Consider the following 14,271-nt stretch of genomic DNA (forward strand, 5'->3'; position numbering starts at 1 on the left):
ACAATCTACTGGACCTGCCTCTGCAGACGTCAGATCACTGCCAGGGCTGTGGCAATGGCTTCACCGCGGGGTCCCCACCTTCCAACCCCCCACCCCACGGAGGCAGAGAGAGCCTCCCTCCCCTCCCCTCCCCTCCCCTCCCCTCCCCTCCCCTCCCCCCTCCCCTCCCCTCCTCCCTCCCCTCCCCTCCCCTCGACGGACGTGCTGAGCCCTGGACGTGCTGAGCCCTGCGGCAGGCACACACAGCCACCCTGCGTCTCCAGAAGCTTCACAGCTGGAGAAGCTTCACAGCAACGTACCTGGGAGGCAGGTGGTTTATCCCTGTTTTACAGATGAGTTAACGGAGGTTGCGGGCTCACACCCCTGGGGCAAGCTCACGGGCTAGGACGTCTTGTGGCCAATTCTAGTCCCCCTTCTTTCTGATACAAGGCGAGAATTCTGAACTCCTAAGTTCGACTTGGCTGTCCAAGCCAGCTCCCTGCCGCCTCCTTGGAGAAGCCCTCCTGATTTCCCCAGGCCAGGACTGCGTTCCACCTGGAGCCTTTCTCCCACCTTCTGTGCCGTGTTGTGGCCGCCTCACGCTCTTCAGCCCTGTGTGGGTGGGTGTGGGTCCTCCCCTTCATCTCTGAGACAGGACGTAGCCCAGGCTGGGTGCGGGCACGGGTGGGGTGGTACGGCCTTGGCGCTGCCCCCCGACGCGATGGCCTGTTTCTGCACTGGGTGCGGTGGCGGGCTGAGAAAGAAACTCGATCCGCTGGCTTGTTTTGACAGTCGGGCCGTGTATGTAGCAGGAGGGCCGTTTTTTAATCAGCGCTCCAAGGCCTCCCCGCCAATTAGCAGGCGGCACCCAGGTGACTCTCTCAATAATTAAACGGGCCTGTCGGGTCCTCCAGGCTGCGCTCTTGATGTGCCTTCCAAGTCCGCCTGCCGCAGGTTCCCGGGCACGCCGGTGCCCGGCGGAGGGGGCAGGGTGTGGGCTGGACTCCCACGGCCCCTGCTGCCCACGCTGACCTCTTCTGCCTGGCTCCCGCCCTGTGCCCCCGGGCGCAGCCGGTGAGATGCACTTGGACCTGAGTGTGTCCTGGAGTCAGGACCTCTCACAGCCCCGCTGCGTATAATTCCAGGCTCGGTTTCAGAACAGGAAACTGAGGCCCACCCGGGCAGGTGACACGCCCAGGGCCCCTTGCGTAGCATCACCAGCGCCAAACACTGTCGTCTGGGACATGCAGGACTGGGGGTCCAGGCAGACGGCAGACTGGGTGGGTGGTCCCCCTGCCACCGCGCAGGTGCTGGGTGGCCCCCGAGGCTGACGCTGCTCTCTGGGGTCTGGTCTTGCCCTCCGGGACGGAGTGCGCCCACGTGGCCCTTCACGGACGCCATAGTTTTGAGCTGGTTCTCAGAGAAGCCCTGAGGACAAGGTGTGTGTGTTGATCCCAGAGCTGAGTACAAGCCGTGCCTTGTCCCAGAAGCAGGGACAGATGGCAGCTCCGAGGGCCAGCCCCAAGGGCCAGCTCCGGGCAGGTGCTGGGTGGACGGATACCTGACCAGTGAGGGAAGGAGAGGAAGGAGGGGTTTGGAAGCAGGAATCGTGCCTCCCTCGTTCTTTGCTCAGGGCTCTGGGCTCAGCCGTCCCCTGGGGGGCCTGCTTTCAGGTCCTCTCCTCTGGCTGGTGACTCCTTGTCCCAGGCGCTGGGGCCGGGAGGGTCCTGCCCCAGTACGGCCACGCTGTCCGTACAGTATGGCCACGGTCCTGCCCCAGTACGGCCACACTGTCCCCAGCAGCTGCATGCTGACCTTGACCTGGTGGGGGAAGGTGCAGTTTGTGGGGGCTGGGGGCTCCTTGAGAAGCAGTGGCTGGAGCCCCTTACGACCCCCGTCCCGGGAGGACAGGGAGCTGGGGAATCGTGGGGGCCGGAGCAGACGCTGCCTGACCCCTGGGCTCCGGCGGGGAGTTCTTGGCTCAAAGCAGATTTTCTGCTTCCTGCACGGGCATCTCTTAACTCCCTGGGCGGTGCGAGGAGGAAATGTGGCTTCCCAGAAGTTGGGCACAGGAAATGCGTCGCCAGGCAGGGTCTCACGGGGTAAGAGGAGCCCAGCCTGCCCTGGGGGTGGTGAGAGACCTGGATGACCACGCTCGGTTTTTAACCCACGACCACTTCTGCGCAGACAGCTCTGTCACGCTGTCTTCTCAGCCGTCCTCTGAGGAGCAGGTCCACGCCACCGTGAACGTCCAGCTGTCTGCTCGAGCCAGGGAGGGGACATTAGGGGGCAGGAGCGGGGTCTGGAGGGTCACCTGGTGCTGAGACGGAAGGGGTGGCGCCAGGTCTTGTTGCAGTGACCACAGGTCACCCCTGCTCCCGCCCCTCCTGGGCTGTAAGTTATAGCTGGGGTGTAGCCCCAGAGACTGCCTCCAATACCCCACCCCTGTGCAAATGTGTCTCCTCAGTGTTAGAATCGAGGTCGGTGTTGTAAAGTCACGACTCCTTGGGGAGTTGAATACCTCTCTGTGATTTCTTATAAGCTCTTCTTTAAAATATATATCTTGCCCTGGCCGGTTGGCTCAGTGGTATAGCATTGGCCTGGCGTGTAGAGGTCCCGGGTTCAATTCCCGGCCAGGGCACACAGGAGAAGCGCCCATCTGCTTCTCCACCCCTCCCCCTCTCCTTCCTCTCTGTCTCTCTCTTCCCCTCCTGCAGCCAAGGCTCCATTGGAGCAAAGATGGCCCGGGGCGCTGGGGATGGCTCCTTGGCCTCTGCCTCAGGCGCTAGAGTGGCTCTGGTTGCAACAGAGCGATGCCCCAGAGGGGCAGAGCATCGCCCCCTGGTGGGCAGAGTGTCGCCCCTGGTGGGTGTGCCGGGTGGATCCCGGTCGGGCGCATGCGGGAGTCTGTCTGTCTCTCCCCGTTTCCAGCTTCAGAAAAATACCAAAAAAAAAATATGATATATATATATATATATATATCTTATTTTTATTTTTATTGAATGTATTGAGGTGACATTGGTTAGTAGAATTATATAGGTTTTAGGGGTACAGTTCCATGTACAGACATGGCGTTGTCACCAGCCAGAGGAGAGGACCTGAAATCAGGCCCCTCAGGGGACAGCTAAGCCCAGAGCCCTGAGCAAAGAACGGAGGAGGCACGATTCCTGCTTCCAAACCCCTCCTTCCTCTCCTTCTCTCACTGGTCAGGGATACGTCCACCCAGCACCTGCCCGGAGCTGGCCCTCGGGGCTGCCGTCTGTCCCTGCTTCCGGGACGAGGCACGTCTTGTACCCAGCTCTGGGATCAATGTAGAGACATTGTATTGAGTGTTCACCACCCCAAGTCGAATCTCCTTCCATCACCCGTTATCCCTCTTTTCATAAGCTCTTCGTGAAGACGTTCCCTTGAATCTAATTTAGGGCTGCTGCTTCTTGTTTCGAGGGAAGGAATAGCTTCTAATATCTGACATCCTTCCCTCTGTTTACCCATCTGCTCCCCACTAATCCACCCAACTGTCTTATTGGCCACCCATTCATCCTGACAGCTCTCTACACACTCATTCCCCTCATTCATCTGCCCATCGGCTCACAAATCCAGCCACTTGTCCACCCATCTGTTTTCCCAGACACCCATCCGTTTGTCCGTCCATCCATCCATTCATCCATCCATCCATCCATCCGTTTATCTGTGCATCCATCTGTCTTCCCGTTCATCCATCCATCCATCCACTCATTCGTCCATCCATCCATCCATCCATCCATCCATCCATCCCTCCATCCACGCATCTATCTGTCCACCCATTCATCCATCCATCCATCCATCCATCCATCCATCCATCCATCCCTCCATCCACACATCCATCTGTCCACCCATCTGTCCACCTGCCCATCAGTTCGCCTGCCTATCCATCCATCGGTTCACCTTCTTGTCCATCCAGCCAGCCAGCCAGCATCCATTCATCCATCATCTTCTATCCATTCATCCATCCATCTATCCATTCACCATCCATCCATCCACCCCTTCACCCATTCATCCATCCATCCACTATCCATTATCCATCCATCCATCCACCCACCCACCCACCCACCATTTGTCCATCTATCTATCTACCATTCTCCATCCATCGTCCGTCTGTCCATCTATCCACTCACCCACCCACCCATCCACCTACCTGTCCATCTGTCCATCCATCCATTCATCTTAGTGCTAGGTACTGGGCAGGTGCGAGTGGACCCCGGCTGGGTCCACATGCAGTGGGGCCTGAATTGAGTCTTGAAGGGTGAAGGAAGGCCGGGTTGAAAGGGACGAGGCCGGGAACTGGAGGCAGAGGGGGCAGCACGCACAGAGGCAGCAGGTAGAGCAGCCTCCCCCACCCCGGGCCCTTCTGCCCCATCTCGGGGCCAGCTCCAGCAGCCAGGGGCAAGGCGCCAGGTCATCGTCGTCCCTAGTAGGTGGTCTCCCTCTCCTGCTCCGCCCCCACCCTGGCTCTGGCCTGTCTTTGGCTGCAGCGGGAATTAATTGGATCTGCAGCTCCGTTCTCACGGGGATTTGTGGCCTGGGATGGGGATGTCAAAGTGAAAGTAAGTTTTGTGGGCAGCAGGGTGATTCTTCTGACGTGAACACTCTCGGGGGGCTGGGAGAGGCGCAGGAAATGAGGAGGGGGGAACCAGGGCACGGACAGAGAAGACACACAAGAGGGAAATGAAAAGAAATCCCACCTAAGATCAATGATTATTATTTTTAAAAAGGAACAAAATGTTTTGCAATTACTTTTGTGTCCTAGTTTAGAGAGCCTCAGCTTTCTGCCTGTCTGGGCAGAAACGAGATACTGAACTACTTTGGATAAGGGGGGCCCTTAGAAGTTAGTTGTTTTTTTTTAAACTTCATGTTTATTTTTATTGATTTTAGAGAGAAAGGGAGAGGGGGGGGGCATCAATCTACTCCTCTATGTGCCCTGACCAGGCATTGAACCGGCAATCTCTGCACTTCAGGACGATGCTCTAACCCACTGGTCCCCAACCTTTTTTGGGGCCATGGATCGGTTTAATGTCAGAACACATTTTCACGGACCAGCCTTTAGGGTGGGACGGATAAATGTATCATGTGACTGAGACAGGCGTCAAGAGTGAGTCTTAGACGGATGTAACAGAGGGAATCTGGTCATTTTTAAAAAATAAAACATCGTTCAGACTTAAATATAAATAAAACAGATATAATGTAAGTTATTTATTCTTTCTCTGCGGACCGGTACCAAATGGCCCACAGACCGGTACCAGTCTGTGGCCCGGGGGGTTGGGGACCACTGCTCTAACCAACTGAGCTCTCTGGCCAGGACCAGAGTTAGTGTTCTTGCTGGCAGGAAACAGCCTGGGTGAGGAGGGTGAGGCTGATAGGGGAGTGAGGAGCGGTAGCTTCCGTTTGGGGTCCTGCTGGGGGCAGAGCCGTCCAGAGCGGTCCCCCGTCACAACTCCTTACAACCAACAGGGCTTCCGTCTGTCACTCCCCGTTCCAGGGAGGGAACTGAGATGCAGAGAAGCTACGTCGCTTGTGCCGGTCACACAGCGAGTGTGTGTGATTCTAGGGTTCAGACCTCGTGGGCATTGATCGCTCCCCAGCCTCTCCTTCCCTGCCCTGCCGCGGCTCACCTGGGCAGAGCAGGTGGGTCCCCCCAGCCCCCCGAAAGCCTTGCCTGCTCCACGGGGAGAGTGCCTGTGTTCAGACACCTCACTGGGCTCCCAGGTGTTAGGAGTGCTGCGGTCGATTAGTGATGTCTGCCCCGGGCACAGCCGTGAGAGGTGGTGCCCGTGCCTGGATTTTTTTTTTTTTGTATTTTTTTGAAGCTGGAAATGGGGAGAGACAGCCAGACAGACTCCCGCATGCGCCCGACTGGGATCCACCCAGCACACCCACCAAGGGCGAAGCTCTGCCCCTCCGGGCGTCGCTCTGTTGCGACCAGAGCCACTCTAGCGCCTGAGGCAGAGGCCAAGGAGCCATCCCCAGCGCCCGGGCCATCTTTGCTCCAATGGAGCCTCGGCTGCGGGAGGGGAAGAGAGAGACAGAGAGGAAGGAGAGAGGGAGGGGTGGAGAAGCAGATGGGGGCTTCTCCTGTGTGCCCTGGCCGGGAATCGAACCCGGGACTTCTGCACGCCAGGCCGACGCTCTACCACTGAGCCATCCAGCCAGGGCCCCCGCGCCTGGATTTGCTGACGCAGAGCGGGGAGCTGGAAGCCTCCGGCTCCTGAGACAGAACACGGACGCTCCCTCCTTGTTAGAAAGTCCTCAGTGGGGCTCGTGAGAGAAATGACTTCGCCCTGACGTGTAGTCCCAGCGTGGTGACCTAGGTTCACCCCATCGACTGTGCTTTTTTCCTGATTATGGAAGTGACATCGTCCGTCACGGGCAATTTGGAAATAGCAGAAATGGCCACGAGGTGTTGTTTGGAGAGGAGTCAGAGCTGAGTGAAGGTGGGGATGTCGGGGCAGGGTGGGGGGAAGCCAGTCCCAGCAGCTGGGGACGCTGTCTCATGCTGAAGGGGAGGAGACCCTCCATCTCTGGGGATCCACAGCCTTATGTCTCAGCCTGACCTGAACATTCCAGCACTTTCTACGGTCACTTGGGTGGGCCAGAGCCTTCGGCCCTCGGGGTCAGTTAAGGAACCTGAGCTGGGTTTCCAGCCCACGCCCCCCGTCAAGCACGTGGGACCTGGGTCCGCTTCTGCTCTGCGAGCTCCTGGCTGTGGGTGGGGCTGGGTCAGTGAGGGGCCAGTGTGTCCTGGGGGCCTGCACTTCTCCCTGTGACCTGAAGTCACACAGCCCTGCCCCTTTCTTCTTATCGCCTGATGCCTGGTGGGGATGCCATTGTCATGGTGATGAGAGGGTGGACAGGAGGGAGGAGAGGGAGCCCACCCCAGAGAGGTCAAGTGGGGTGACGCTGCCCCCTTGGACGTGGGCTACTTGCATAAAGCCATGGCGAGGCGGCATCATTGGTCTGGCAGGTCAGACCCAGGGTCACAGCAGGTCTGTGACAGCTGGGCAGGACCCAGGCCTCCACAGCTCCTGGGTCAGTGAGACCCCCTCCCTCAAGGCCCCCATCCCACAGAGCCTCTCACCCCCATCCCTGCAACCGCCCTGCTGAGCAAACGTCAGAGGAAGGGAGCCAGGCCGGGTCTCCCTGCGAGACCCTCCGTAACGGCCCCCACCAGAACTGGTGCGTCTGGGCTGCAGAGCGGTGCTTGGTTTAGTTAAAGGGCACTCTCCTCTCCTGCAGACACGGGCTGATTTGAAGGCGCCCCCTTCCCCTGGAGGCGTTTGTTTGCTCTCCCACCCACCCTCGTTCCTGGAGGCCGGCGCCGGTGCCCAGTGCGTGGTTCAGCCCAAGCTGGGGCCGCGCACCTCATCAGCCGGTCCCCGCGGGAGTGGCGGGCGTACAAGGGACTCGCGGGGAGCCCTGGGGAGGGCAGCGGGGGCCGATCTCTTGGAGGGGTGCTGGTGGTGGGCTGGGAGAGCCAGACGGGGGCGTGGGGCACACCACGTGCCCCCCACGCCACCACTCCCCCGTGCCACCCGACAGCCTCTTGAACCAGAATGGGCTCTCTCTCTCCTTGCCCACCCGTCCCTTCCTTTGGTCTGTGAACAGGATCTCCTCGCACCCATCGCCAAGTGGCCCTGAGAGGTGACAGACCGAGGGGCTCACCCTCTCAGCGGGCGCTGGGTGCAGGCCGTGGGGGTGCTGTGCCTGCATCCCCTCCTTTGAGCCCGGCCATGCCCAGGGCCCTGCGTCCCCTCCGCCTCACCGATGTGCAGGTGCAGACGCAGAGGACAGAGGGAGGGCGGGGCCGGGGTTTGAACCCGCCGCTTGTCCCTCCCTGGTCAGCCTCTTTTCCTCACCTCTACCTGCCGGCCCCCAGCACGTGGGTGGCGTGGGCGCGAGGGCTGGGGCCCACCCCTGTTTGCAGGAGCCAGGCCCAGTTCCGTTTTGCTGAGCCCCCCGCACTCTGCCAGCGACCCTCCCCACCCCCACCCCCGCCCCCGTTTCCTGCCGTCCTTCCCGGGAGCTGCCAGGTGGACACCCGCCTCCTGAGGACCACCAGCCTGTGAATGCCCCCCCCCCGGTCACACCAGTGGGGAAGCTTTCTGACCCCTGGCCCCCCTTCTCCCAGGTGTGTGTTGGGATGACAGAGGGGACAGTGTCCCCCAAGCACGGAACCGTGAGGCTTTCATAGGAAACGATAGTAAAGGGCTTCCCGTTGAGATGAGTGTGGACACTCGACCCGCTCTCTGTCCCGAGAGGCTCAGCAGACCTGAGAGAGAGGCTCCGTCCAACCCGCTCTCTGTCCCGAGAGGCACAGCAGACCTGAGAGGCTCCGTCCAACCCGCTCTCTGTCCCGAGAGGCTCAGCAGACCTGAGAGGCTCCGAGGCTCCATCCAACCCGCTCTCTGTCCCGAGAGGCTCAGTCCGACCCGCTCTCTGTCCCGAGAGGCACAGCAGACCTGAGAGGCTCCGTCCAACCCGCTCTCTGTCCCGAGAGGCTCAGTCCGACCCGCTCTCTGTCCCGAGAGGCTCAGTCCGACCCGCTCTCTGTCCCGAGAGGCACAGCAGACCTGAGAGGCTCCGTCTGACCCACTCTCTGTCCCGAGAGGCACAGTCCGACCCGCTCTCTGTCCCGAGAGGCACAGCAGACCTGAGAGGCTCTGTCCGACCCGCTCTCTGTCCCGAGAGGCACAGTCTGACCCGCTCTCTGTCCCGAGAGGCACAGCAGACCTGAGAGGCTCTGTCCGACCCGCTCTCTGTCCCGAGAGGCACAGTCCGACCCGCTCTCTGTCCCGAGAGGCACAGCAGACCTGAGAGGCTCTGTCCGACCCGCTCTCTGTCCCGAGAGGCACAGTCCGACCCACTCTCTGTCCCGAGAGGCTCAGCAGACCTGAGAGGCTCCGAGGCTCCGTCCAACCCGCTCTCTGTCCCGAGAGGCACAGTCTGACCCGCTCTCTGTCCCGAGAGGCACAGCAGACCTGAGAGGCTCTGTCCGACCCGCTCTCTGTCCCGAGAGGCTCAGTCCGACCCGCTCTCTGTCCCGAGAGGCACAGTCCGACCCGCTCTCTGTCCCGAGAGGCACAGCAGACCTGAGAGGCTCCGTCTGACCCACTCTCTGTCCCGAGAGGCACAGTCCGACCCGCTCTCTGTCCCGAGAGGCACAGCAGACCTGAGAGGCTCCGTCTGACCCACTCTCTGTCCCGAGAGGCACAGTCCAACCTGCTCTCTGTCCCGAGAGGCACAGCAGACCTGAGAGGCTCCGTCTGACCCACTCTCTGTCCCGAGAGGCACAGCAGACCTGAGAGGCTCCGTCCAACCCGCTCTCTGTCCCGAGAGGCACAGTCCGACCCGCTCTCTGTCCCGGAGAGGCGCATGCAGACCTGAGAGGCTCCGTCCGACGGGGCCCGCTACAGAGAACCCTTTCAGCTGGTTCCGAGCGCCCCGTGCTGCCCCGGGCAGCGTCCAGCTGCCAGCACTGCCCCCGCCCCAGGATCTCCGTCCCTCACCCGCTCTGCGAAGTGCTCTCACCACATCTGACACTCAGCCTTCGGGCTCGGCAGGACGCTCACTGGTGTCCCCGTCGAGCAGTTCCACTGGCGGGTCTATTGATGCCGGTTCCAGAGCCAGTGAGGAGGCGACCTGGGGGAGGTGGTGGTTAGAAACGGGCAGCGTGAGCCCTGGCTGGTTGGCTCAGTGGTTAGAGCGTCGGCTTGGGGTGCAGGAGTCCCGGGTTCGATTCCCGGCCAGGGCACACAGGAGAAGCGCCCATCTGCTTCTCCACCCCTCCCCCTCTCCTTCCTCTCTCTCTCTCTCTTCCCCTCCCGCAGCCAAAGCTCCACTGGAGCAAAGTTGGCCCAGGTGCTGAGGATGGCTCCATGACCTCTGCCTCAGGTGCTAGAGTGGCTCTGGTTGCAACAGAGCGACGCCCCAGATGGGCAGAGCATCACCCCTGGTGGGCGTGCCGGGTGGATCCCAGTCGGGCGCATGCGGGAGTCTGTCTGACTGCCTCCCCGTTTCCAACTTCAGAAAAGTACAAAAACCCCACAAAAGAACGGGCAGCGTGTGGCCGGGGCGCGGTGTCCGGGGGCAGCTTACAGGCGAGGGGCGACTGTGCCAGGGGGGAAGCTCACTGGCTGGGGGAGGAGGGGCCCCTGTTCTCGGAGTGGTGACCGTCCAGTTGTCCACCTTCTCTGGTGTGGACGGTTAGGGAGACCCTCATGCTCCCTCTGGGGCTCGGGCCCACCTGGCTCCTGCTCCTGGGCCACCCTGTCCCGGAGGGGGGGGGCAGGTCCTCGAACAAAAGCCCTGAACGCTTTTCAGGACCTGTTCTGACTCCAGGCTGGCCCCGGTGGGCGGGTGGTCAGGAGTGGTGGCCGAGCGCCCTTTGGCTCCCGGGTCCTGACGAGGGGAGTGCGGGTGGGTGGTGGGCACGTCCCCCCCGCCACACGCTGCCACCGTCTTCTCTTTCCAAAGAGCCCTGCCCGGGGAGGGGGCGGGGAGGGCAGCTCAGTTCCCAAGATGCTCCGCCCTTCCTGCCAGATTCCCCCTGGGTCCTCTCTCCAGGTGACAGAGCTGGCAGCTGTCCCCCGAGGTGCTGAACCATGAGGGTGCCCAGGAGAGCCCACCCCCACACCCCTATTTCTAGAATTCCCCTGGAGCGTGGAGGCTGGCTTGTCACACGGGATGAAAGCCTCTCCTGCCATCCCTGTCCCCGTTCCCTCGCCTGCCCACAGGGACGCTGGGGCCCAGAGAGAGGGAGTGACAGCCCAGTGTCCGGGGCTGGGCAGGGCATGGGCCTCCCCAACCTGGGCACGTCTGTCCGCCTGGTGCTGTGACATGGGAACGTCATGTGGACCCCCTAACACGAGAAGCCGACAGGAGCCTGTTGGCTCCCACTCGGCGGATGCTGATTTCAGGAGGCCCGTGATGGATGGCGGGCTGGGGACCACGGGGACCTGCTCCTCTCCCTGTCCTCTGAGGGGTGGTGGGCTGGGGACCTGCTCCTCTCCCTGTCCTCTGAGGGGTGGCGGGGACCTGCTCCTCTCACTGTCCTCTGAGGGGTGGTGGGCTGGGGACCACGGGGACCTGCTCGTCTCCCTGTCCTCTGAGGGGTGGCGGACTGGGGACCGCGGGGACCTGCTCCTCTCGCTGTCCTCTGAGGGGTGGCGGGCTGGGGACCTGCTCCTCTCACTGTCCTCTGAGGGGTGGCGGGCTGGGGACCACGGGGACCTGCTCGTCTCCCTGTCCTCTGAGGGGTGGCGGACTGGGGACCACGGGGACCTGCTCCTCTCACTGTCCTCTGAGGGGTGGTGGGCTGGGGACCACGGGGACCTGCTCCTCTCACTGTCCTCTGAGGGGTGGCGGGGACCCGCTCCTCTCCCTGTCCTCTGAGGGGTGGCGGACTGGGGACCACGGGGACCTGCTCCTCTCACTGTCCTCTGAGGGGTGGTGGGCTGGGGACCACGGGGACCTGCTCCTCTCACTGTCCTCTGAGGGGTGGCGGGGACCCGCTCCTCTCACTGTCCTCTGAGGGGTGGCGGGCCGGGGACCACGGGGACCCGCTCCTCTCACTGTCCTCTGAGGGGTGGGGGGCTGGGGACCGCGGGGACCTGCTCCTCTCGCTGTCCTCTGAGGGGTGGCGGGCTGGGGACCTGCTCCTCTCACTGTCCTCTGAGGGGTGGCGGGCTGGGGACCACGGGGACCTGCTCGTCTCCCTGTCCTCTGAGGGGTGGCGGACTGGGGACCACGGGGACCTGCTCCTCTCACTGTCCTCTGAGGGGTGGTGGGCTGGGGACCACGGGGACCTGCTCCTCTCACTGTCCTCTGAGGGGTGGCGGGGACCCGCTCCTCTCCCTGTCCTCTGAGGGGTGGCGGACTGGGGACCACGGGGACCTGCTCCTCTCACTGTCCTCTGAGGGGTGGTGGGCTGGGGACCACGGGGACCTGCTCCTCTCACTGTCCTCTGAGGGGTGGCGGGCCGGGGACCACGGGGACCCGCTCCTCTCACTGTCCTCTGAGGGGTGGTGGGCTGGGGACCACGGGGACCCGCTCCTCTCACTGTCCTCTGAGGGGTGGCAGGCCGGGGACCACGGGGACCCGCTCCTCTCACTGTCCTCTGAGGGGTGGCGGGGACCCGCTCCTCTCACTGTCCTCTGAGGGGTGGCGGGCTGGGGACCACGGGGACCCGCTCCTCTCACTGTCCTCTGAGGGGTGGCGGGCTGGGGACCACGGGGACCCGCTCCTCTCACTGTCCTCTGAGGGGTGGCGGGCTGGGGACCACGGGGACCTGCTCCTCTCACTGTCCTCTGAGGGGTGGCGGGCTGGGGACCACGGGGACCTGCTCCTCTCACTGTCCTCTCTTCTCCCGCAGGCCTTTTCCCTCCGAGGAGACCGCAGAGAATGACGATGACGTCTACCGCAGCCTGGAGGAGCTGGCCGAGTAAGGGGCCAGGCGGGAGGAGGGTGGGGCAGGGGCGGGAGGGAGAGAGAGAAATGGGGGGGACACACAGCGGACCCCCCAGAGTCTCAGGGACCTGCCCAGGCCGCCTCATCCCGGCCGGCTGTGGTGCGGGTCCCCAGACCGGAGTGTGAGCTCGTGCACGCTCTCCAGCAGATGAGCCTCTCGGCACCCCGCACCTCCCTCCACGTTCTGGAAGGCTCCCCGGCATGTCTGGGGGTGACATGGGAGAGGTCTTGCTCCCCAGGGCAGGTGTCAGGGAGGCCCTTTCTTGCAAAGCTGCAGAGAGTTGGGTGGGGTGGGCTGAGGAGGCTTCCCCCATGGGGCCTTGGATGCCGTGTGCGCGCGTGTGTGTGTGCGTGTGTGTGTGCACGTGTGTGTATGTGTGCGCGCGCACGTGTGTGTGTGCACGTGCGTGTGCGTGTGTGTGCACATGTGTGTGTGTGCACGTGTGTGTGTGTGTGAGCACGTGCGTGTGTGCATGCTGAGGGAGGGGGTGCAGGTGTTTGCACAGCGGGGGCCCTGAGCACACAGGCCACAGCAGAGGGAAAGCGTGGGCTCAGGTGGTCTCATGGCCTGACGGGGCGGGCGTGGTGCTGAGCCCAGGCCACCCGAAGCCACAGGGGGTGTCTGCTTTCTCTGGGAGGCCCCGTCTTTGTGGTGCTTTGGGTCTGCTCCATCCGTCTCTCTGAACACCTCCTTGCTGCACCCACACGCCGTCTCAGCCTGGCTAGTACCCCCAGCGGTCCTGGAGCCCCCTCCCTCCCCCGCTGGGGACCAGCGAGAACCCTGGGCAGGAGCTCTTCCGGAAGACCTTGCCCGGCCCTGCAGGCTCGGCTGTGGCCAGCGGTTGGCTCATGTGGCCTGCTGCCCAGGGAGGGGCCAGGCGGCTCCCCTGAGGAGGGGTGGCTGGGGAGGGCAGGGGTGCTCCATTCTGCAGGACGGGAGCCTGAGCCCCAGAAGTGATGGGCTTGTCCAGGCCCCGGGTGCTCCCCAGTGGGGTGCTGCCCCGGGCCAGGCGGGGAGCCCTGTGCCAGCTTCCTGTTGGCAGGGACCCTCGTTCCTGTGTGACGGCAGGCAGCTTTGGTCCCGGTTAAACGGCTGCCCCTTCTGGGAAGACTCCTGGCATCTCTCATTCCTGTCACCTGATGACACAGGCTGGGACGAGAGCCAGCCTTGTCTGTGTACCCGCTGGGCGGAGGCGCTGTGCTGATGCCCACCTTCACATCCACGCTGCCTCTAGGGTGTGGGGCTGGGCCAGTGTCTCTTGCAGGGTCCCGTCTATTCAAACAAAGTGAGTCATTAAGAAAAAATATATAAGGTCTACCGGAAAGTTCTGTCCATTTTTGGAATAAAACTAAATACAAATTTTTCTTACCGTCAATAAACTTTATTAAATAATATAATTGCCATTATTATTAATGATTTCTTGCCAGCGTGAGGGCAATTTGTATATCCCATTTTTGAAAAATGTTTTATCTTTTGATGCGAAATATTGAACCAGTGCTTGTTTGATATCTTCTTCATTTTTGGATTTTTTTTGCCCTTAAAAAAATTTTGTAAGGACATAAACAAGTGACAGTCGGAGGGTGCTGAGTCCAGGGAATATGGTGGATGCGACAGACATGCTTCTGTAGCATTTCTTCCTTGTTGAAATTCGTAAAAATTACAATGGCGTAAATGAACTTTATCAGTAGCCATGGATGGGTACACTATGGCTTCACACATAAGACTAATGTGAATCAACTTTTTTTTAGTTAATTTGCTACATCAGTATGTATACATTAAGTGATAAAAATAGA

At 61.6% G+C, this 14,271-nt stretch overlaps 1 protein-coding gene and 1 non-coding gene across 2 annotated transcripts in view; both read left to right on the forward strand.

Moving 5' to 3' along the window:
* The window catches only part of VAV2 (vav guanine nucleotide exchange factor 2), a 111,207-nt gene that overhangs the window by 43,524 nt on the left and 53,412 nt on the right, over positions 1 to 14,271 (forward strand). Inside the window, exons 4-6 of the mRNA XM_066366757.1 lie at positions 1,716 to 1,736; positions 4,387 to 4,413; positions 12,383 to 12,451. Of these exons, the coding sequence (XP_066222854.1) occupies positions 1,716 to 1,736; positions 4,387 to 4,413; positions 12,383 to 12,451 (117 nt within the window). The remainder of the gene's footprint in view (positions 1 to 1,715; positions 1,737 to 4,386; positions 4,414 to 12,382; positions 12,452 to 14,271) is intronic.
* Positions 9,687 to 9,763, forward strand: TRNAP-GGG (transfer RNA proline (anticodon GGG)). The gene has a single exon. It is a non-coding gene; the product is annotated as a tRNA-Pro (tRNA).

The sequence above is a fragment of the Saccopteryx leptura genome, chromosome 2 (genome assembly GCF_036850995.1).
Source record: "Saccopteryx leptura isolate mSacLep1 chromosome 2, mSacLep1_pri_phased_curated, whole genome shotgun sequence".
Taxonomy (NCBI): domain Eukaryota; kingdom Metazoa; phylum Chordata; class Mammalia; order Chiroptera; family Emballonuridae; genus Saccopteryx; species Saccopteryx leptura.